This window comes from Protopterus annectens, chromosome 1.part1 (assembly GCF_019279795.1).
Source record: "Protopterus annectens isolate FY-2018-M chromosome 1.part1, PAN1.0, whole genome shotgun sequence".
Lineage (NCBI taxonomy): Eukaryota > Metazoa > Chordata > Ceratodontiformes > Protopteridae > Protopterus > Protopterus annectens.
In genome coordinates, this window is record NC_056726.1 from 1,882,653,517 (window position 1) to 1,882,677,891 (window position 24,375).

General features: G+C 43.8%; 1 protein-coding gene across 1 annotated transcript in view; it reads right to left on the bottom strand.

Annotated features, from left to right (window-relative positions):
* LOC122812929 (lethal(3)malignant brain tumor-like protein 4) overlaps window positions 1–24,375 on the bottom strand; it is a 2,410,392-nt gene that overhangs the window by 1,287,678 nt on the left and 1,098,339 nt on the right. The window contains exon 12 of the mRNA XM_044084994.1: window positions 13,403–13,479. Coding sequence (XP_043940929.1) covers window positions 13,403–13,479 — 77 coding nt within the window. The remainder of the gene's footprint in view (window positions 1–13,402; window positions 13,480–24,375) is intronic.

Sequence of the window (24,375 nt, forward strand, 5' to 3'; positions counted from 1 at the left end):
GGCAGGCAGCCCGAGGTCGGCCAGAATCCCAAAGTCTGGGTCCGGTGTCGGCTGTATAAGCTAGTATCCTGACGTCAGTATGCCTTGGTACATAGCCCTCAGCCGACGCCATCTTCTCCAGCCCTTCTTGCCCTAGATGTCAGAATACTCCAATAAATCAAAAATGAATCCAACAAGGAAACACAAATACACCACAAAAAAGGAATAGAGGGGATAGGAGGGAGGGAAACCCCGACTGCAACAGTGAAGACACTCGAACATCTACATTTATGGTAGGTGTACACAACTGTACTATGTTCTTCGTGTTTCACTGTTGCAGTCATAACTGTAGGGTGGAATCCCAAAGCAGTGTAGAGAGGGAGGAGGCTTTAGATAGAAGAAGGGGAGGCAACAATACCCTGCAAGACAGCAGAGGCAAAGCCTGCCCTAGACTTAGAAAACAAAGGGAGATTGTAGTGCTTGGAAAAAGTATGCACTGAACTCCAAGTGGCAGCTTCCAAGATATCCTTGGTAGGTACTCCTCTGAGAAAAGCTGCAGAAGTAGCAGCTGCTCTAGTAGAATGACTACTAATGGTTCCAGGAAACTGTTTACCATGATGAGTGTAACAAAATCTGATCCCATAAGCAATCCATTTGGAAATGGTTTGTTTAGAAATAGGTTTTCCAAGTGAACTGGAGGCAAAGGAAACAAACAGTTGGTTAGACTTTCTGAAATCTTTAGTCTTGTCCAAGTAAAATCTTAACTGTCTGTGCACATCCAACGAATGCAAAATCCTTTCCCCTTTATTTTGAGGATTTGGAAAGAAAGTAGGAAGGTGAATTGTCTGATTCAAGGCCACTTTCGAAATCACCTTAGGCATGAAAGTAGGATTGGTCCTCAAGGATACTCTGTCCTGATGGAAAATAAGGTAAGGCTCCACAGCCATAAGAGCTTGCAACTCTGAGACCCTTCTGGCAGAGGTCAAAGCTAACAAAAGAACAGTCTTCCAAGATAGAAACTTAATATCTGAAGATGCAGCAGGCTCAAAAGGAGGCAAAGTAAGTTTTTCTAAAACATAATTAAGATCCCAGGCAGGGACCGGAGGGGTCCTTGGAGGCCGCAAATTCTTAGCCCCCCTCAAAAACTGTTTCACCAAAGGATGTGAAAAAACAGGAGGATCAGAACTGAAATGCGCAGAGATAGCAGAAGCATGAATCTTAATGGAAGAAAATGAAAGTCCCTTAGATAAAAGCTTCGAAAGGTAAAGCAAAATAGAGGAGAGATCAGGAACCTGAGGATCAGAACCTCGGTCCTGCATCCAAATAGAAAACCTCTTCCATTTAGAGGCATAAGATTTCCTAGTGCTAGGCCGTCTAGCTTCCAAAAGAACATCCAAAACTTGTTTGGGAAGACTAGACGCAATCAAATTCCTTTGAAGAGCCAAGCTGCCAAGCAAAGGGTCTTGAGGTTGGAATGTAGTAACTGACCCTGATGCTGGGACAGAAGCGAAGGGTTCAGTGGAAGAATCCAAGGAGGCCCCGAGAACAGGAGCTTTAGAGTCGGATACCAAAACTGTCGAGGCCAATTTGGAGCAATCAAGATGAGGAACTTGGGCTTGTCCTGCTTTATCTTCAGTAGTGCCCGAGGCAGTGGAGGGAGAGGAGGGAAGGCATATGCAGACAGACTTCTCCAACTGAAAGACAGGGCATCCACTCTCCATGCTGTTTTGTGGAAGGACCTGGTGCAAAAGCGAGGCAGCTGATGATTGAGATGGGATGCGAACAGATCTATCTGGGGACATCCCCAAACTGCAGTAATCCTTTTGAACAAGTTGGTGTCTAGCATCCATTCGTGAGGATCTGAAATGTTTCTGCTCAGGCTGTCTGCTAAAAGATTTTGTTTTCCTGGAATGAATTGAGCCTGGAGATGCAGATTCAAATTTAGTGCTGTGTCCCATAAACTCATAGCCAGTCTGCAAAGGGGGTAAGAATGAGATCCCCCCTGCTTGATGATGTACCACATGACCGTGGTGTTGTCTGTGCGAATTAGCAGAGGCCCTGGTTGTAAAAGGTGCTTGAAAGCCAAAAGGGCATTTTGAACTGCCAACATCTCCTTCAGATTGATGTGCCAGTGAAGATGTTCCTTTGTCCAGGTTCCTTGCTGGCAATTGTCTAGAAAATGTGCTCCCCAAGCATAATCCGAGGCGTCCGTGGTTAGGATTTGAGTAGGTTGAGGGAGACGAAAAGGTTTTCCTTCGTTTAAAATGCATGCCCTGGACCACCAGAGGAACTCCTTCTGGAGGCAGGGGATCAGAGGAATCAGAATATCCAGATCGTGATAATGCTGTGACCATACACTTTTCAGAAACCATTGAAGCTTTCTCTTGTGAAGCCTTGCGTTTGGAATCAACAGAATGCAGGAAGCCATGTAGCCCAGAGCCTGCAGGAATTTCCTTGCAGTGAGCTGAGATAGAGTTGCCAAGGTGCTGAAAGTAGAAGCCAGCTGAGTTTGTTTTTCTGGAGTGAGGTAGGCCCTTTGTAAGGTTGTGTTTAAGAGGGCTCCCAAGAATACCATTTGTTGAGAAGGGATCAAATGTGACTTTTTTATGTTCACTGAGAATCCCAGTAAGAGAAGAAGACGTTGAACGAAGTCTAAGTGTTGAAGCAGAAGATCTTTGCTGTCTGCCTGAATAAGGCAGTCGTCCAAATAGGGGTAAATCTGAATCCCCTGAAGTCTGCAGTAAGCCACTACTGGTGCCAGGCACTTGGTGAAGACTCTGGGCGCAGTAGATAAACCAAAGGGCAGAACAGAGAATTGAAAGTGCCTCGAACCTGCCTTGAACCTGAGGAATTTCCTGCGGTCTTGTCTGATAGGGATATTCAAATAGACTTCCTTTAAGTCCAATGTCACCATCCAGGCGTCCTGAGAGAGCATTGGAAGTAACTGTTGCAGAGTGAGCATCTTGAACTTTGGAATTTCCAAAAAGGTATTTAACACAGAAAGGTCCAGAATAGGTCTCCAAGAATTTTGTTTTCTGGGAACCAGAAACAGCCTTGAATAAAATCCTTTTCCCATTTCCAAGAGTGGAACAGGCTCTATGGCTCTCATGGCCAGAAGAGCATCCACTTGAGTTAAGGCCTCTGACCATTGAAGTTTTGGCAGATCTGGCCAACCGTGAGCCCTTGGCAAAGTGTGAAAGTGGAACTTGTAACCCTTTAAAATCACATCCAATACCCATTTGTCCTGGGTAATATGAGTCCAATTCCTGTAAAAAAGAGACAGTTTTCCTCCGAGAGGGGCGTCCAGGTAAAGAGGTCCTGAAGCCCAACCGAGAGAGTCATTGAGTTTGTTTTCTTTGAGATTGGGATCTGTCTTCTCCCCTTCTAGGTGAAGAAGCAGTCCATTGTCTAGATCTGTACGAGGTCTGGCCTTGACCACGACCTCTGAGCGTCCTATATCTTCCCCTTTGAGGCCTGTCAGACGTGGGAAAGGACCAATTTTTAGTGGGCCAATTCCTGGAAAATCTAGGAGGCTGAACCTGCAAGAAATCTTTTACAGTCTGCATGGACTTTGCCTTTTCTTCCATCTTTTTAATAACTTCCTCAGCCTTAGAACCAAAAAAGAACATCATGTTGAACAGGGGCATCTAATAACTTAGCCTTAACCTGTTCAGGCAAACTTTGTTCACGAAGCCAGGCATGTCTCCTAATCACAGTACCAGAGGCAGCAGCCCTGCAGGAAGCATCCAAGGCATCAAAACCACAATGTAAGCTATGCTTGTTAACCTGTTCAGTAGCATGCAAAACATCCTGAAGTTCCTTATCCTCTGCACAAGCAGGTACGGAAGCAAGCTTTTGCTTTAAAACAGACAAAAGAAATTGCTGGTATTTAAACATATGAAACTGGCAATTCAATGCCCTTAGAGAAAGGGTAGCAGAAGTATATACCTTTTTGCCCCACCTGTCTAAAGCACGAGAATCCTTCTCAGAGGGAATAGGGTTTTTAGAAGTAGCAACCTTAGCAGCCTTAGAACCCTGAGAAATAGTTTCAGGGTCTGCAGAAGGATTCTTAAATAGAAATAAATGAGAGTCAGGAACCCTATAAAATCTATCAGGCTTAGAAGGAGCAGGAGGCATGGAATCAGGATTCAAATTAGCCTCAGAAAAAGCATCATCCACAATGTCCAAAACAGGAGGGATAGCTAAAGGCCTATGCTGAGGAAGAAGAAGAAATTCTCTAAGCCTCTTTTTGGAAGCAGAATATTCCTGTCCTTCCCAATGAAAATGTTCCCTCATCTCATGCAAGGTTTCCCCCAAAAGAAAAATCCTCAGGCGGAGAGGCCGAGGGCAAAGATTCCTCAGCGTCCGAATCCTCATAAGGGGGGAAAGAATAGTCCTGATCAGAAGAAGAAACAGAAGAGACAGAGGCCTGGTCAGAAGAATCCAGAGTAACATCTTGTCGAGGCCTTTTCTCAGGAGGGGGGTGAGAACCCCTAATCATTGTAAGCAAGTCTTCAGCCATCCTCAATAATTGTTTTTGTGTCTTGGGAGTGGATTCAGAAGCAGCTTGAGCTGAAACCTTAGACTTAGAAGGAGTCTTTGTCTTTGCCTTTGAAATAGTAATGTGAGTAGGCCTGAAAACCCCCTCAGAAGCCGGTACCTGCACAGCGGTTCCGGACCCATCTGAAGGAGCGACGTCCAAAGGTCCTGCAGCAGTTAAAATAGTGGGCCTTGATGGCTCCCCATGGGAGTCCGTGACGCCATCGGTTCAGAAGCGCGACGGCTGCAAAGCGCCTCACTGACGACAGCCGAACCGGACGCTGGCTCCAGCTGCAACGAGTCCTGTTTGGACCTCGGAGGCCTGTCTTTATCTTTGCGCTTCTTTAGAACTCCGGTAGTATCCGACGACATTCTGTAATTGAAGCGTCTGCCAAAATAATTTAAAGCCCAGTCGTACCTGCGTTTGATAGTATGAGAGTTGAACCTGGCACAGAACCGACAACAAGAAACGTCGTGGTCAGGGCCTAAGCAAGGTAGACAGTAAGAGTGGAAATCTTTATGAGGTATTTGTTTCCCACACGCTATACAATTATTAACTTTTTCTGACATCGGAGGAACAAGAAAAAGATTCCCCAACGGGGTACTTAGCTTTGAGAAGAGAAGTATCAACTTGGGACCGACAACAATCAAGAATGCTGTTCGAAAATCGCCAACCAACGTTTTGCGAGCTGCTTTCCACCGCACGGCAAGAAAGACTGGAGAAGATGGCGTCGGCTGAGGGCTATGTACCAAGGCGTACTGACGTCAGGATACTAGCTTATACAGCCGACGCCGGACCCAGACTTTGGGATTCTGGCCGACCTCGGGCTGCCTGCCGGCAGGAGCACCCTACAGTTATGACTGCAACAGTGAAACACGAAGAACATCTAGGACTGCAACAGTGAATACACTTGAACATCTACATTTATGGTAAGTGTACACAACTGTACTATGTTCTTCGTGTTTCACTGCTGCAGTCATCACAACTGCGTTGATTCCCAAAGCTGAGGAAGGGTGGAGGCAGTCAAGAAGTGTTGGGGCTGGCTAGCAGGCCTCCTAAGACTGCTGTAGCAAATCCAACTCTGGATTTAGAAAAAATTGGTAAGTGGTAATGCTTGGTGAAGGTGTGTACAGAACTCCTGGATGCAGCTTCCAGGATGTCCTTGGTGGGGTCCCCTCTGAGAAATGCTGTAGCGGTTGAAGTAGATCAAGTGGAATGAGTTCTGATTCCCAGAGGGGTAGGTTTTCCAAGGTGCTTGTAGCAGAAATGGATGCAGTGTGCTATCCATTTCAAAATGGTTTGCTTTGAAATGGCCTTGCCCTCCACCCCTGTAGCAAAGCTGACTAGTAGCTGGTCAGATTTTCTGAAAGGCTTAGTCCTGTCAAGGTAGAATCTGAGCTGTTTGTGCACATCCAAGGAGTGCAGGATCCTTTCCCCTCTATTCTGAGGATTAGGGAAAAAGGTTGGCAAATGGAGGGATTGGTTTAAAGCCACACTGGATACCACCTTGCGCATAAAGGAAGGGTTAAGTCCTGAGGGGAAACCCTGTCAGCATGGAAAATAATGAAGGGCTCCATCACCATTAGTGCCTGTAACTCAGACACTCTTCTTGCTGAAGTAATAGCTAGAAATAAGACTGTTTTCCAAGAGAGGAATTTTAACTCTGCTAAAGCAGCAGGTTCAAAAGGGGGAAGTGTGAGCTTTTCCAGTATAAATTTAAAGTCCCAGGCCAAGGTGGGAGCTCTCCTAGGGGGGCCTTAAATTGTTAGCTCCTGTCAGGAACTGCTTGATGAGAGGGTGAGAAAAGAAAGGAGACTCAGTATTATAATGAGTTGAGATGGTAGAGGCATGAATCTTAATGGATGAGAAGGATAGGCCTCTGTGGAGCAGTTCTGCTAGGTAATGAAGGATTTCAGGTAAGTTGGGCACAGCTGTGTCCTTTCCTTGAAAGTGACTCCAAACAATATCTTTTCCACTTTTCAGCGTAGGATTTCCTAGTACAAGGCATTCTGGCCTCAAGGACGACGTCCAGCACCTGTTTGCTGAGGGATGCTGGTGGTGTATTCATGGGATAAGCCATGCTGCAAGGTTTAGGGTTTGCAGCTGTGGATGCAAAATCTGTCCCTCCTGCTGAGACAGCAGGGAAGGTGTCTGATGCAGGTGCCAGGGTGGCACTGCAGTCAGACTGAGTAGGAGTGGGTACCAGTCTGGTGCAATAAGGATTGCCCTTGGCCTGTCCTGTTTGATCTTGAGTAGTACTTTTGAGAGGAGGGGCAGAGGAGGAAAGGCATAAATTGAGAGGTTTTCCCATGTAAAGGATAGGGTGCCCACCTTCCAGGCTTTGCTGTGAGAGTTCGTGGTGCAGAATTTATTCAACTGGTGGATTTGGGGGAGGCAAAAAGGTCCACCTCCAGAGTTTGCCACCTCTGGGTTAGAAGTTTGAATAAGTTGGGTTCCAGTTTCCACTTGTGAGGATCCAGTAGATTTCTGCTTAAGTCGTCTGACAGTGAATTTTTCTTGCCTGGCAGGAATTTAGCTTGTAGCTGCACTTGGATGCTTAAGGCTGTGTTCCACAGAGCCATGGCTAACCTGCAGAGTGAGTAAGAATGAGTCCTGCCCTGCTTGTTTATGTACCACCTAACTGTGGTATTGTCTGTCTTTATCAGGAGCGGTCCTGGAAGGATAAGGTATTTGAAGACTGTCAGAGCATTCTGTACAGTTAGCATCTCTTTTTGATTGATATGGAGGGGAATTTGTTCTGGGCTCCATTTGCCTTGAATGCATTTGTCTGCCATGTGAGCCCCCCATGCATAGTCTGATGCATCTGTTGTCAGGGTTTGGGCGGCGAGGGGTTGAGTGAAAGGAAGTCCCTTGTTGTGGTTGCATGCTTCTGCCCACCAAAGGAACTCTGCCCTTAGACAAGGTATGATAGGAATCGCTGTTTCCAGGTCCTCAGAATGTTGACACCAGACTTATTAAGTGCTACTGAAGTTTCCTCATATGCAGTCTTGCATATGGAATTAGCAGAATTCATGAGGCCATGAACCCTAGGGCTTGCAGTATTTTCCTTGCAGATAGCTGGGTTTTGTTGGCCATTAGTATGAAATAGTTTGTCAGATGGACCTGCTATTCTAGAGTGAAGAATGTCATCTGGGAAGCTTGCTCCCAGGAATACAATTTGTTGGCTGGGCACCAGTTGTGATTTCTTTTCATTGATGGCGTACCTCAGTGAAGTCAGAAGTCTTTTTACAAATGCCAGATGCTGATGTAGCAATTCCTGACTGTTTGCCTGAATCAGGCAATCGTCCAAGTATGGGTAGATTTGAATATTTCTCTGCCTGCAGTATGCAATGGCTGGAGCCAGGCATTTTGTGAATACTCTGGGAGCAGTAGATAAGCCAAAGGGAAGTGCAGAGAACTGATAGTGCCTGCCCTAAAACATAGACATTTCCTGCAAGACTCCCTTATGGGGATGTGCAGATAAGCTTCTTTTAAGTCTAGGGTGACTAACCAGGCATCCTTGGCTAGCATAGGAAGAAGCTGTTGCAGTGTAAGCATTTTGAATTTTGGGACCACCAGAAAGGTGTTGAGAATTGATAGATCCAGGACAGGGCGCCAAGAGCTCTCTTTTCTGGGCACCAGGAACAGTCTGGAGTAGAAACCCTGTCCCCTTTGTTCTACAGGAACAGGTTGAATATCCCTGATATGGAGAAGGGAAAGTACTTGCTTTTGAGACTCTGCCCACTGGTTTGGCAGTGAGTGGAAGTAGAATCTGTATCCCTGGGATACAATGTTTCGAACTCATCAGTCCTGAGTAATGGACATCCAGTTTTTTTTTTTTTGTTGCATGAAGGGTGAGTTTTCCTCCTAGGGGCACAAGTACATGGGCATGGCTGGGAAGGATAATTGGAAAGTCATTACAAACTTTTTCCATAAGGGGGTGGCTTACCACTCCCTGGTTTTGAGGTGGAAACACTCAATTTTTTAGATCTCTGCATACCTGGAGACTGTAGTCTTGGTGGTCTGTTTCTCCTGGGTTTGGACTGAGAGGGTCTGCAAAGGACCAGTTTTTTGAAGGCCAATGCCTACTGAATCTAGGTGGCTTCACCTGTAAAAAATCTTTGACTAATTGCATAGATTTAGCTTTTCTTCCACCTTTTTAAGAACTTCTTCTGCTTTTGTGCCAAACAAAGGCTCCTGATTTAATGGAGCATCTAGTAATTTTGCTTTGACATGGTCAGGCAAGACTTGTTCTTTTAGCCAAGCATGCCTTCTCAGTACAGACCCAGTGATAGCAGCCCTGCAAGATGCTTCTAAGGCATCAAACCCACACTGCAAAGTACATTTACTAACTTGGTTTGCAAAATGCATCAACTCTTGTAAATCTTTATTTTCTGCACAATCTGGAAGCAACACCATTTTTTGTTTAATTAGGTCTATAATATGTTGCTGGTACTTCAACATGTGAAACTGGCAATTCGAAGCCCTGATGGTAAGAGTTGTAGAGGTAGATACCTTCTTATCCCATCTATCCAAAGCTCTAGAATCCCTGTCTGAAGGGGTAGGGTTTTTGGCTGTAGTAGCCTTAATGCTTTTAGGTCCTTGGGAAATGGTCTCTGGAGCTGCAGTAGGATTCTTAAAGAGAATTTTATGAGAATCAGGTACTCTGCAGTATCTGTCATGTTTTTTCCAGGAGCTGATGGTAAGGTGTCAGGAGTAAGACTGCACTCCAAGAAGACACTCATCTACAATATCCAGGACATGGGGTATAGCTAGAGACCTGTGCTGAGGCAAATCTAAAAATTCCCTGAGTCTCTTTTTGGACTGAGGATAGTCCTGGCATTCCCAGCGGAAATGCTCTCTTAAGGAATGCAAGGTTTCACCAAAAGATAAATCCTCTGGAGGGGAGGCAGAGGGAATGGATTCCTCTGCATATGAATCCTCATAGGTAGATAAGGGCATGTCCTGGTAATCAGAAGGCTCAGAGTCATCAGACTCCTGGTCTGTAGAATCAGAAGGAAATTCAATTCTTTGTCTTTTGGCAGGCGAAGGCTGGCTTCCCCTAATTAGAGTAATAAAGAATCCTGTAATCACGGCTGCACAGGTACAAACCACACTCTCCAAAGCCAAGAACACAGCATCCATGGGACCAGACAACATCCCAGGCTGCGTTCTACACAAACTACAGAACGAAGTGGCACCCCACCTAAGTACCATGTTCAATCATAGCCTCACCTCTGGCTTTGTGCCTGCTGAATGGCACACAGCAACAGTTATCCCACTCCACAAGGGGGAAGCCTCCACAGACCCTGGGAACTACCGCCCCATTAGCCTGATGAGCCTGGTCTGCAAGGCCATGGAACGTATCATCATGGAACTTATAAACAAAGACATTGGTAATCTCCAAATTCTGGATCCCACCCAGTTCGGGTTTGTAAAAGGCAGATCATGTCTCCTAAACCTGATAAGACGACTTTGAAGCAGTCACCAAAGCCATAGACAAGTGTAAGGTTGTTCACACAGCCTATCTAGATCTAGCCAAGGCTTTTGACACCATCCCCCCCCTCTGGAATTATCGATAATCTCACTAAACTAGGTATAAATCCCTATGTCACAAGATGGGTTGCCAACTGGCTCACTGACAGAACCCACACTGTGAAAGTAGCAGACTCCAAATCCGACTTCAGACCAGTGACAACTGGAGTACCACAGGGTTCAGTCCTGGGTCCTCTCCTGTTTGGTATCTACTTCTCTGAAGTACAGGCTAACACAGAAGGTCTTTGGCTAATGAAGTCTGGAGATGACTGCAAACTAGGAGCCATAATTGAAACTCTTAACAATGTGGACATCCTACAAAAGGACCTCACTGAGACAGATGCCTGGTGTCAAAGCCATGGCCCTCAAGCTCAATGCCAAAAAGTGCATTATCATCCCCTCTGGTAAAAACTTTGTACCCATGAACTACAACATAGGCAGTAGTATACTTAACACCGAAAGTGTGATAAGAGACCTAGGGACACAGGTGGACAGTAGTCTCTCCTTTGATAATCACATCGCCACAGTAGTCAGGAAATCCTTCTACGTGGCACTCCTCATCACAAAAGGTTTCTCATACAGAAAAAAAGAGGTCATTGTTCCCCTCTACTCATCACTCAGACCCATTATAGAGTACAACGCCCCTTTTGGTATGTACCTCACAAGACATCTACAACTGGAAAGGCCGCAGAAATACCTCACAAAGAGGATTACCGGCCTCAAACAGATGCCCCACGCAGACCGTCTCAAAAAAACTCCAGCTTTATTCCGTCGCATATCGCCTACTCAGAGGTGATCTCTGCCTAACATACAAAGCTATGTCAAACCCAGAGCTGTTGGACATGCTCCACTTAAAGAAATCCCAATCCCTCCAAGCTACACGCTCTAGGGACCTAAACCTTGTCAACACAATAAACAGAACATGCCGGAGGGATAGATTCCTGTCCCAGAGACTTCACATACTCTGGAATAAACTACCTATCTATATCAAACTAAGCTCCTTATTAGCACTCTTCAAGAAAAATCTTGATGATTGGATGGGAAATAGGAAATTCACCCAGGGGATCACCTCTGTGGCTCTGCTCAACAGTGGCACAGGAAAATAATTTTCTTGGGTGGCAAAAGCCAGGGCACCTTTTTGGCTGGGCTTGTATAGGCCCCAGGGCCGATAGCCTAGTACCTACCTATGAACCTATAAGATCTTCAGTCATTCTAAGCATTTGTTTTTGTGGCATGGGTTGGGAGGGTGGCCTAATGGTTAATGTGTTTGCCTTACAAACACAAGGTGCAGGGTTTGAGTCTCACAAAGGATAATTGGCTAAGCTTAAAATGGCTCGCAAGGGCAGTTAGCTTAGTACTAATCTATGAACCTATGAATCTATGGGAGGATGAGCATGTGCATTGAACGTCGGGTTTCTAGGTGTAGTGTGAACTCCGGGCCTGAGAAACTCAGTAGTTTTAGTAGGAAATGAAGTTGTCGGTTCAATATGAATATCGGTAGGTGGGAATACACCCTCAGAAGCTGGTGCCTGCACAGAGGCTCCAGACCCATCCAAGGTAGAGACATCCGCAGGTTCCATAGTCAAAGCATCATCTCGCGGCATAAATGACTCCGAATGGTTCTCAGTAGAGGCCTGCGAATCTGCAGAAGTGGGCATCGGGGGCTGCAAAGGCACCTCACTGAGTACCGGCGCACTGGCAACAAGATTAACGGAAACGTCGTAATTTTTTGGAAGATCGGTAGTCAGATGGCTTACCGAAGCCATTTTGGAATACGCAGAATGAGAGAGAAAGAATTTAGTTACAAAAATAGCCCAATGACGAATGGCTCAGGGGTTAAATAACACATAAAATCGACAGCAAGGGACGTCAAGGTCTGAGCCTACACAGGTGATGCAGTAAGAATGAAAATCTGTGTGAGGTATTTGCTTTCCACAGGCAAGACAATTGCTAATTTTTTCTGACATCGGTTAGAGCAACAAAAAAGAATCCTCAATGGGGTACTTAGCTTTAGAAGACTTCAGGTCTGACACTCGAAAAACAGAAATTTCAGGCAGCGGCCAACCAGCACTTGCGAACTGCTTCTGCTTCGGGATCCTTCTCGGCAAGAAAGATTGATGTAATGGCGTCGGCTGCATGTTTTATACCCCTGCTGACCTGACGTCAAGGAAGAGGCGACAGCATCCGAAGCAGAAATCCCAAGACTCTGGTATTCGGGCCGACTGAGGGCTACCTGCAGGCAGTCAATCCAAGTGTGATGACTGCAACAGTGAAACACGAAGAACATCAGAAGCTGCCATTAAAAAGAATAGTTACTAGAGAATATAAAATATTGTCTGATAACTATAAGAATCAACCAGAGGAGGTTAGAAAGGATTGGGAAGAGAGAGACTGGATAAGCAATTCACAAAGAACAACAGCAGGACAGATGTATGTCTCCCAAATATGCAACAAAATCAAGAAGATTAAGGATTTTTGCTTGGAAATGTTTACATAAATATTTTTTACATCCCAAGTAGACTCCAGAGAAGTTTTCCTCGGATAGGCAGCAAATGGAGGTGTGAAAGGGAAGAAAGAGGTAACTGGGAACATATTTTCTGGGAGTGTGGTGAGTTGGTGGACTTCAAGGATTCCCTGCGAGATGTACTATCGGAGATGCTGGGTGGGCAGATTGGTGTGATGAGGGAGATGATTTTTCTGAGCTAAGATGCACAATCAGAGTTGCCTAGATATGGTAAGGCCTTGCTGTGTCTAAGTAAGGTGGTTGCCAAAAAAGCAATTACTAGAAAATGGAAATCAAAATCTATACCAACTGTTCTAGCAGCAGAGACTATAGTAACAGAGATAAAACAACTGGAATTGAGTTCTTTAGAAAAGGGTAGGAGCAAACTACATAGGAAAAAAATTGGGAATACATACAGGGGAGGAATAAGTTTTAAAAGAAGGCAGGACTTATGTTTGCAACTGGGATTATGTCAGTATGGTCTGTGATGTAAAATGCTTGCAACTAGGATTGTGTCAGTGTGGTTTGTTTTCATTTCATTTATATAAATGTATGACTGCCTCTGTCGTAATTGATTGTTTAATAAAGATGTTTCTTGTTTTAAAAAAAGACAGGAATTGAATAATTTACATAATGTTGCTGAGGTTATGCGATATTTATCAATGTATGTGAAGTCTAATGTTTGTAAATGTGAACTTAATACAGTTTGATAACTTTTAAATACATGTAAATTTGCCTATGTCACAAGTAATATTTCAATAAAGGTGTTTTAAAAATAAAAAGTCCCCATGAATAATCTAAAATTAAAAAGTAACCTGTGAATAATACAAAATTAAAAAAATAACCTGGAGGAGTTGTAAGAGGAATTCCTGATTCTTGACAGTACCCAACAGATCGTATGTAAGGACTGCTAGCATCACACCTGCAGTAACAAAACAGATGATGAGAAAGTTCCTTAATGCACTTCTTGCTCATTTCCCTGTAACATTATCACAGCACAGCTTTAATAGATGTTGAAAAAAATCAACAAAAGGTTAAACAGTAATGTGCACAACTGTGCCGTTTACTGAACATAAAGTACAGTTGTGTAAAATCTTACCATAACAGTAGATGCATTTCTCTTCCCTATTGCAGCACTTGTTATAATAGGGATCCCCTTCCACAGGTAGCCTGACATCAGTCTAGTATACCAAAGCCTTTAGGTTGTAACAGGTACACTGTACGTCACATGTATGCTTCCCATGTACTGCATAGGGCATAAAGGTACCATCCTCAGAACTGAAAAGCTCCAACAGGAACGGCAGACTAAAGACACAAAGAGTTAACAAGTACATCCATAAGGAGAAAAGGAACAGGGGGGTGGGAGGGAGCAAATACTGCAACAGTGAAGAGAAGGATATTTGCTGTTATGGTAAAATTTTACACAACTGCACTATGTCCTTCCATATCGCTGTTGCAGAATTCTTTACAATAGGGAGAGTATAAAAACCCACAAAGAAAGTTGGGAGGAGGTAGGTCCAACAGAACCCTCAAGGAAACCATGTAGGACAGCCCTGGCAAAACCATCTCTAGCCATAGAATGGGGCCCCAACTGGGCACTTACCTGAAAATGACTTGGTAACCAGCAAATGAACGAGCATTCAGACCGACAATTAAAGGTGGCATTTGGAATGGTGGCAAATTCTGAAGATGGTACATCACCTTTATGTACGTCATGTATGGGGAGCATATATGTAATGCATGGTGTACCTTTTACAACCTAAAGGCTTTGGTACACTGATTGGATGTCAGGCTATCCTGGCAAGGGGATCCCTATTGGTTGGATTGTTTGAAAACTGTTTTAATTAGCTGATACTTAAACACAGCGTTTGCTGATGTTTGTGCTGGGCTTACCAGAGCTGCTCAGAGTTTGGCCTCCTTAGCCAGAGATCTGAAGTCAATCTGAACTAAATTGAAAGCATCCTGTAAATTCTACTGAAAAATAAGTATTTTTACAACTTTCTTTGCACTTTTAAACTGTTCGTAACTGTTTTGCCGCCTACTTTAAACTGTTTTTACTATCTGTGACTGTGTTTTCTGCACTGCCTATTTACAGTACATGAACAATTTACAGTATGGGCTAAATTCAGACTTGCTGAATCTAAACTTTTTGGCATTTTCTGAGTATTAAAGCCAGCCAACTTACATTAAGAGGGCTCTCCTGCACTCTTGTGGCAGAAGAGTGTAATCAAGGACCCATCTGAGTTGGGGATTGTTTGAAGTTGGCACAAGGTTCATTCCTGGGCATTCTTATTTGTCGAATTGTCTGAAAACTGTTTTACTTAACTGATATTTAAACATAGCATTTGCGCATAGCTGTGCACCGCACAATGGGGGTTGGCTCTACCGTGTATAGATGCAAATGCTTAAAAAGTCAAATTCTCCCTACATAACTGACAGGGAACCCTCCTAAGCTTCCCTGCTTCTCAGCGCACAACGCAATTGTGCATTGCTGTCCAGACAGCAACCCAGATGCATTTTTTGAAGTTATGGCACAGGTTTTCTACCCCTAAAGCTCCCACAGATTTGCTGATTTTACTAGTTCTACAACAAAACCTAGTGCATCTAGCCCATCCTCCATCACTTATTACAGAATACATTTGGCATAATGAAAGGTCAGTTTCCCACCATTTCTCCAGCCAGCCTGATTGACATGGACATCCTAAGCCAATGTAGCCAATGTACTCAAATACAACACGTGAGAGATGTATCTATACTATGAATCTGGAACTGATGCTCTCATTCTCTCTGTCTCTCTCTCTCTCCCTCTCTCTCACTTAACAACTAACCAAATACTAACCAAGTTGTCAGCATCCACACTCCACCTGCCACACATACCAAAGCACACAACACATAAACCCACATACTCGGAGGTACTCATTAGAAATATACCAAAATAGCAAAGACCTCCCAAGCATAAGCCATCTGCACACAATACAGTCTCAACAGCACCCACTACACATAATTACACATGCATCAGTGTCTCATCCAATAAGTCCCCTAAGGCAAAACATATCTAAACCAAATGTCTTGGTCATAGGCGACTCCACAACAAGACACATATATGTCCCCCCAACTAGGCTGGACATGGAGAAGGTCACAGTCAGCTGCCTGTCTGGTGCCAGGATCCACCAAATCATGGAAGGACTCAAGTCTCTCAACAAGTACTGTTATGACTCTGTCACAGTCCATGTTGGAGTGAATGACTTGAGACCTACCTCAGTGGACTATATGAGGAGAGACATGATGGAGCTTTCAGATTATGTGTCCCAGGCAGGTATGTCCCTAGCCCTAAGCAGCATTCTTCCCTCACCTACAATGATGCCACAATACAAACAAAAAGTGATTTTAACAACTGGCTTAGCTTCTGGTGTCACTCCAGGGAAATCCAGTATCTGACAGCTGGGATGATATGGTCCTCTCTCATAGTGCCTTTTTTAGGCAATGTAATAAGAACACAATTCTCAATGTAAAAATATCCTCCAGAAACAAACCAAGGGTTATGCTGCTTAATGCTACAAGTCTAAATCAGAAACTGCACTCACTTGAAGCACTTCTCACAGTAGAAGATGCTGATGTCTGCAAAGACAAAGAAATATGGTTCAAGGCCTTAGAGAGTACCCCAACCATGCAGGGCTACAATGCCTTCAACACGTTCAGACGAGACAATAAATGTGAAAAAAAACAAGGAAAGAGGAGAATCCATCTTCATTAAAGCCATATATACTTATAGGCTGGTTAAACAGTACAACTCCCTACAGTCACTCCAAATACAACTAACTGTAGGAAAGACACCCCCCCCTCCACTTCATTGTTAGCTATAGGTTCCCCACCATGAGCCACATAAACCACACAGCCTACCTTGACCTTCTTGAGCCACTCTCAGTACAGCCAAATATTCTGGTCAAGGGTGAGCTTAAATATCCTTCCATCAATTGGATAACATATATGAGCATAAACTCGCTTGCCCAAAGGTTCCTGGAATTTGTAAACACAAATGCTCTGGAGCAGACAGTCAACACCCCCACAAGGGGCTCAAACATCCTTGATATAGTGCTCACCAACATGGAGTATTGCTGCACCACCCCCATGTGTGGGGCCCCTCCCTGTTAAAGTCTGATTATAAATCAGTCTCGTGCGAAGTAACTATTGTACCTGACTCACCCTCAGGAGCAAAAAGATTAAAACATTTCTCCAAAGCAAACTACAGCCTACTGAGCGATGGCATCAACAGTTTCAGACCTTCTGCCAACACTGACAGCAATGACCTCTACACTGAGGTGTAAACAAATGTCCCTGTATAAACACCTATATAAATGTACAGACTTAGCCATACCAGAACGAATCAAATCAAGATTCTCATGAAAATAAGCTACCCCGGAGGACATCCAGCATAAATAGGTTATACAATAACAGAAAGAAACAGCTGTCAAAGAACTAGAGGGAACTGTCCAAGCAAAGTAAGAACTCCCTCCAAAGCATAAACAAGCAGATTTAGACATCTTGTAAAGTCCTCTAAAGCTAATTATGAAACTAAATTATCATCCCTAGCCAAAGTAAATCACAAAGCATTCTTTACCTACATCTGAAATCTAAAAGGGAAGGCCCAGCTTTGTGCCGAACTAGCTGCCGATAGTACCACTTACACTGAACCTGAGGACATTGCCAACATGCTAGCGGGCAGGTTTGGTGAAAACTTAACCCCCCCGTCCCATCCAATCATATCCCATAACACACGTGTCACTAGTCCTTTGCCTATTACCTCCAGACAGTAGGTCACAGTTGCAAGGCTAAAAAAACAGCCTCTGTGCAACTGGACAACATCCCAGGTTGCCTATTAAATGGTCTAAAAAAGAAGTTATGTACTCAACACAACGTTCCATCTGTGTTGTCGATTTTCATTCTTCCTCAAACAATGGGTTGGGATACAATCATCGGATCAGACTTGGCCATTGTAAAAGCTTGTGGCAACTTTGAACTCTTGAGCTTCCCATTACCCACAATGCACTAACCCCATTTACCTCAAATCTTGTTTGCTGATTATAACATAAAGAAGAAATGTGTTGTGTATAAATATATACATATGTATGTATGTATATATTAAAGCAGAGACCATATCTGGAGTTCAATTATGTGGGGAGCAGAATAAGTGTCTAACCACTTGCTCTTCCAGAAACTGCATAAGGATGGGGGATGAAGGGAGGGGAGAGTTGAGGCAGAATGAAAAATGACAACACAGATGAAACCGTATGGAGAGTACATAACTTCTTTATCTGATGTTGTCAATTTTCATTCAATCCTCAACTAATGGGACACAGTCCTCAGCTACTTTAACTCCAGGGTGGACTCAAGAAAGGATACTTCTGAGCACCACTGAGCCAAACAATGCCCTGTCTCTGGAGACCTAATCCAATTTGTAATGAGTAATGAAGGTATGGGGAGAAGCTCAAGTTGTTGCTGCATGCTGCACATGTCATCCATGGAAGCCCTTGTTTGAAAAAGTAAGGAAATTGCCATGGATCTGGTTGAGTGAGCTTGGTAGGGTGATACCCAGCTTGTTGTAAATAAATGAAATGTAGTTAGTAAGACACCTGGCTAAAGTTACTTTTGTTACAGGATTACCCAACTTTACACCTGCATAAGACAAAAAATTGCTGTGTAGTTCTGCTTTCTTTTGTTCTATGTAAATAAAAAAGGTAACTGCCTGTGAACATTTAGTAAATGAAGTAATTATTCTCCTTTGTTTGTATAGTCATGGAAAAATACTGGTAAATTAATAGATTGGTTGATGTTGGATCCAGATACCACTTTAGGAAGGAAGGATGATTGGTTCCCAGTGTAACTCTAAACTGATGAAAGATCAGATATGGTGGTTTTGAGATTAAGGCCTGAATTTCACAAACTTGTCTGGCTGAATTAACAGCTATGAATCTTGATGAGTGGAAGGGAGATCGTAGGTTTACCCCGGGTATCACTTCTGTGTCACTGTTAGACAGAGGCACAGTATACTAACCTCGAAAAAGGGCATAGCAAAATTAATTTAAAATGGGTGGCGAAAGCCAAACACACTCTGGCTAGGCTTATAAATGCCCTAGGGCAGATAGCCTAGTATAAACCTATGAACCTATGAAGAAAAAGGTTTTCCAAGAAAGGTATTTAAGATCACACTTATCTGCAGGTTCAAAATGTGGATGTATTAGTGCTTGCAATACCAGATTCAGATCCCACAGAGGGGTAGGATCTTTAAGAAGAGGTCTCAATAACTGTGCCTCTTAAAAAAGCCTTGCAAAGCTTATGAGAAACAACTGAAGAACCATCAAATCTGATATGAAAATTAGAACTTGCTGCTAGTTGAACCTTAACTGCAAATAAACTAGGTCCTGTATTAATAAGAAAGGTTAAGAATTACAGAACATTAAGTACTAAGGTAGAAAAAGAGTCAATATGATTTCGAATAACTCAGTAGAAAAATTGTTTCCACATGCTAGCATATAGGATGGAGCAGTGGTGTAGCGGTAGCATTGTCGCCTCACAGCAAGAGGTTCTCTGGTTCGATTCTTGGCTGGAATTCCCCCCACGTTACAAAGACATGCGTTTGAAACATTTCTCCCCAGGCCTCTGCTGAAAAATGGCTTTGTTTCAAGTCGGATTTTCCCAGTTAACAAATGTAAAATAAATAAATAAAATATAGTTTCTTTGCAGATGGTTTAAGGGAGGATAACAATATGTTTCAGACAGGAGAAGAGAGTATAAGCTTGTCTGGCTATCAACGGAATTGGAGAAGCCAAGCTGTTAGCTTGAGATTTGTTATATCTAGATGGATCATGCCTGCCAGATGACACAGGAAGTCTGGAGTCTGATCCAAAATCCAAGGTTGATGAAGCAAGTGAAGCCAAACGAAGGGGAACCAAATCTGTTGGGGCCGGTAAGGTGCAATGAGGATGACTTTGCTCTTCAATATAGCAGCTTTCTGTAGGAATTTGGGAATCAATGGAATTGTTGGATAGGCATAAAATAGACCAGGGGGCCAACTGTGCATACAACATCCCTCAGGGATGCTCTCTGAGGGGGGATTAGGGCAAAGTAGCTGCTGCATTTGTTGTTTAGGGGAGAGGCAAAAAGATCTCAGCAAGCCTGTCCCAACTGATGGAAAATCATTTCCTTCAGGTTCTTGTTGAGGGACTATTCATGGGGTAAAAGAATACATCTGCTCAGTTTGTCTGCTATCACACTGGATTTCCCTGGAGTGTGCACTGCTATGAGAAAGTGGTTGGATGAGATCTCCCATTGCCACACTCTGCTGAGAGCTTCTCAACACAAGGGGTAGCATTTGGTCTCTCCTTGTTTGTTGATGTAACAAACTACTAACATACTGTCTGGTTGTACTGCAATTGTCCCTAAGGGGAAAACATTTTGGAAGGCCTGCAATGCTAAAAGCACTGTTCTCATCTCTAGAACATGATATGTAAAACTGGTCTCCTCTGGGGACCATGTGCCTTGGACTGCCTTTCCCAGGTAATTCCCCACACCCCATCCTAGCTAGGAAGCATCCACAGTCACTACAGCCTTGGGCTGAGGGGGAATGAACAAATGGCCTTGTAGAACTTGGTCTGACTGCATCCACCACTTGAGATGTCTCTCACCTAGACTGGTGATTCATACCGGAGTGGACACCGGATGATGAAGTATTGACCATTGTGAGGCAAGCATCCATTAAAGAATTCTCATATAAAATCTGGCAAATGGTACTAGTGTTATCACTGCAGCCATTGATCCCAGAGCCTGAAGAACCAAGTAGGATGCAATCTTGGTACTGCGAACTACATTTTTTATTTGTAATCTTGCTGTCTGAATTCTTGGTAAGGGAAGTGAAGCTATGTTAAACTTTGCATTGAGAAGTGCTCCTAGTTGGTTCTAAGTGAGATTTTTCGTAGTTCATGGTTGTGACACCCCACCACTGAACCAGTAATCAAGGAACCTCAATCCTCCCCACTGGAAACAGTGGGGGACGTACACTGAGAGGATGACAAGGTACACACACAGTAATTACAGATACAGCTTTCAGCATCAAATGCAATTTCTCTTAAGAGCACACAGACCACAGTCAGTCCAGGGCTGGTTTCTCCCTCTTTCTCCAGATCCCCAATAAGACTCCCCACTGGCACAGTTAAAGAGTTGAGATCTTAGCTGAGTAGCCAATCCAAGACCTCCAGTACCCTCTCTGTCCAGCCAGTGCTTCGTGACCCTGCCCAAGTAGCTGACCCACACACTCTTTGAAGTTTGGTTTACACACACACACACACACACACACACACACACACACACACACACACACACACACACACACACACAAACAACACACCTGGGAAAGGCTGGCACAGGTTTACTATATGCCCCCTTCTGCAAAGACAATAAGGTAGTTATCACTGCCACCAGTCACTCCTTATAAGCTACTTTAAGGCTCTTAACAAAGGGTGTCCAATCTTACTGTGCAATGTTATTATCAATACAAATGGTAGTTTGACCAAGAGCAAGGCTATTAGGAGTGGCCCACAGTGTCACCAAATAAATATGCAAGTACTCTCAGAACTTAAATATCTCTAAACAGATCAGCCGCAATGAAATGTCTAACTATATTTAATAATCAATAATAAAAGAACAAGACAGCATTGAATATATATTTACAGTGACATCAGAGTTCAAAATCACAGCAAATATTTTAAACAACACTGCAGGACTGTCTCAAATAAATAAATAAATAAAAATATCTAAGCTAAGCTTTGCTATATTCCAGACTGCATCTGAGAGAGTTACTACACCCTAGTTAACTTACTTCAGAGTAAGGCAGATGTGTGGTGAATGGGTCTTCTTTACTTGTTGCCAGGTCCAAGACAGAATACAGAATGCTGTTTCTCTCTCGGAGACCTCTCAAATTAATATCTCAAATATTACTGCTGGGATAGCTTGCAGAATGACATAATTACTTGTCATCTGATTCTATCCCAGGTGAACCCCCCACTGCTAGAATCTGGTAGTATTTAGCATCTACCTGTGAAAATACATACACAGGGGCTTTTCGTCAGATCGTTTGCAAATGGTACTAGTAGTAAAACAATAAAGCACTTCCAAGACAATACAGAAAGCTCCTTAGTTTTAGACAGTATGTCGCCTTACTGCGCTGAAACTGAAAGACAGCATCTTTTTTATGGCCTAGCCATTAAGTAATTTAATTTCAGCTATTTTTCTAAAGTTTTGTAAGTTAACCTGTATTCCAGTCTCCCTTGTTAAAATATATACATTTAAACAGTTACAACAGTGCATATACATTTCTGTTCTATTCAAGTAGGGTACACTGTGGATACATTTTAATCAGCACTCCTCTTCAGCACACATCTGTACAAACCACCTTATATGACATACAGCTCTAACACATTTGTAGCACAAATGTCTTATATGATTCATGTTGATATTCACAAATGACATATAATTATTTACAAAATTCCAGATAGCTGGACTGGCAGAACCTCCTTTTGTGACAATGATTATAAAAAGTACGTCTGGATAACCTTTTCTCTTGCCATTACAAGCAGATGCCTGTTCGGGGCAGAAGAAAGCCAGTCATCTAGCTATGAAAACACCTGGAATGCTTGTAGTCTCAAGTAAGCTACTACTACTGCCATACACTTGGTGAACACCCTGGGAGCTGTGGTGAGACCAAAGGGCAGAACTCTGAACTGGTAATGACCGCTTTCCAGCCAGAAGCGCAAGAACCTTCTGGAATATCTGTTCATTTTTGTGTGATAGTACACATCCTGAAGGTCTACTGAACACATCCAGTCATTCTTTTCCAAAAATGGATGAATGGACTGAACCATGACCATCTGGAAATTGTTTTTTTCTAATGGGCTTGTTTAAGTTGCTGAGATCCAAACTTGGCTTCCAGTCCCCTGTTTTCTTTGGCACTAAAAAAAATCTTGAGTAAGTTCCGGATTCTATCTGGTCTGGGGGGACCTCTTGGATAAGTCTTTTTTAGCAGCTATTCTATTTGAATTGCCACTTGTTCCCTCTGACTGGGTGGAACATCGAGGATTTTCCTTGAATGGGGGAGAGGAGGAAGAATGGAAAAAGGTTATAATATAACCCCTGGAAATGATCCTCTGCACCCAAGTACCTCTTATCATCTCTAGCCTGGCTCTCTGGTGCAGGGAAAAATGACCCCCAATTGACTCCAGATGGGGACAACTGGGCCTTCCTTTCAGGAGTGATGAAAGGGTCTATTAAAGAATGAATGTCTGGGACCCTTGGTTTTACAGACCACCTCTGCTGCCAAGCATCTACTACTGTAATCCCCCCCCCCTCTGCCCGTGGAGAACCTCCTCCATTATGTGTCCTGGAAAGGCTTTTGGGACATTTTGAACCATACCTTTCTTCCACCTCAATGATTCCCTGACAAGGATCTTTGAGGGGTGGAAAAACATACACCTATGGCAGACAATGTCTTTCCATCCTTCTCACATCTGGATAAAGTTTCTTTTACTTTGGGGTCAAAGAAGTGCCATTAAAGTAAGAACTGATGAACAAAGACTTGAAGGGCTTCGCAAAATTCCATAAGCACATCTAGGCTTGTTTCCTTATGGAAACACCAGAACCCACTGCACTTGAGGTTCCTTCTGCTACATGAGAACTGAGCCTCATGGAGGAATTGGATATCGACTGTAAGGTAGCCAAATGAGAAGTAACAGAGGCTTGTACTTCTTCAGAAATGGATCCTGAGAGGGTGTATGAAAGTTACTTAATCGGCTCCCTCTAGTGAAATCTGCCAAACAGTTCGGTGACCTTAAGGTGAAGGTTACTAAAGCATAGACACTTCCGAAATCTATTCAATGCCCGAGACTCCTTGCTGGGGGGATGGACAGTGGAACTCCTCTCAGCTAGTTCCTTCTTAGTGACCGCCAACACGACAATGACATCAATAGGCACCCCTTTAGCCAAAAATGCTTGTTCTCCGGTGCTGTCATAATTTGTCAGGTCTCAAAAGAATTGGTTCAATGGTGTCCGTATCCTTCCATGCCTGCTGAGAGATGAAACTCAATGAGACCATCGTCGGGCAAAGTCACCCAGGAGGGTAGAGGGATCAGTACCAAACTCCTCCAACAGTACAGATTCTTCAGGGAAAGGGCAGCTGAACTTCCAGCCACCTATCTGTTTCAGGATTTCTAGGACATCTCCAAACAAGACATCATCAGGAGGTGACTGTGGGGACCCTTCAACGTCATCAAAATCTGTATCTTCTGTGACAGATTCTGGGGAATCTAACTGCTTCCTCTTGCATGTCTTCTTTGAGAACTCCTCAGTGGGATGCTCTAAGGAGGTATCAGAAGAAATGGGATATCCTGCTGGGAAGCCTGGGATTTTGGTACCAGCTGTTCCTGTGCAGAAGAAAGGTGAGGCTGCAAGAACAGAAACGTAAAGGTAACAGGTTGAGGTTCCGAGGAGTGAGGAACCATTTGTGTCAACAATGTAGACAGGGCCCTCTCAATAACCCCAAAAGCAGACTGCCCCAGAGAGGGACAGGACCCTGGATCAGAGAAGGCAAGGTTCTGGATCTTGTTCCCACCCTGCTCTGAAGACAGCCCTCCCGAGGCAGAAGTTGGACCCGAACTAACCCTTGCTGATGCCCCAAGGTGCAGAGACGACTCCAAAAGCTTCGGAGTCAACTCTAGCACCTTGGATCCGACAGGGTAATGTCGGCTCTGAGAGCTCTCTGGATCCAACTAGA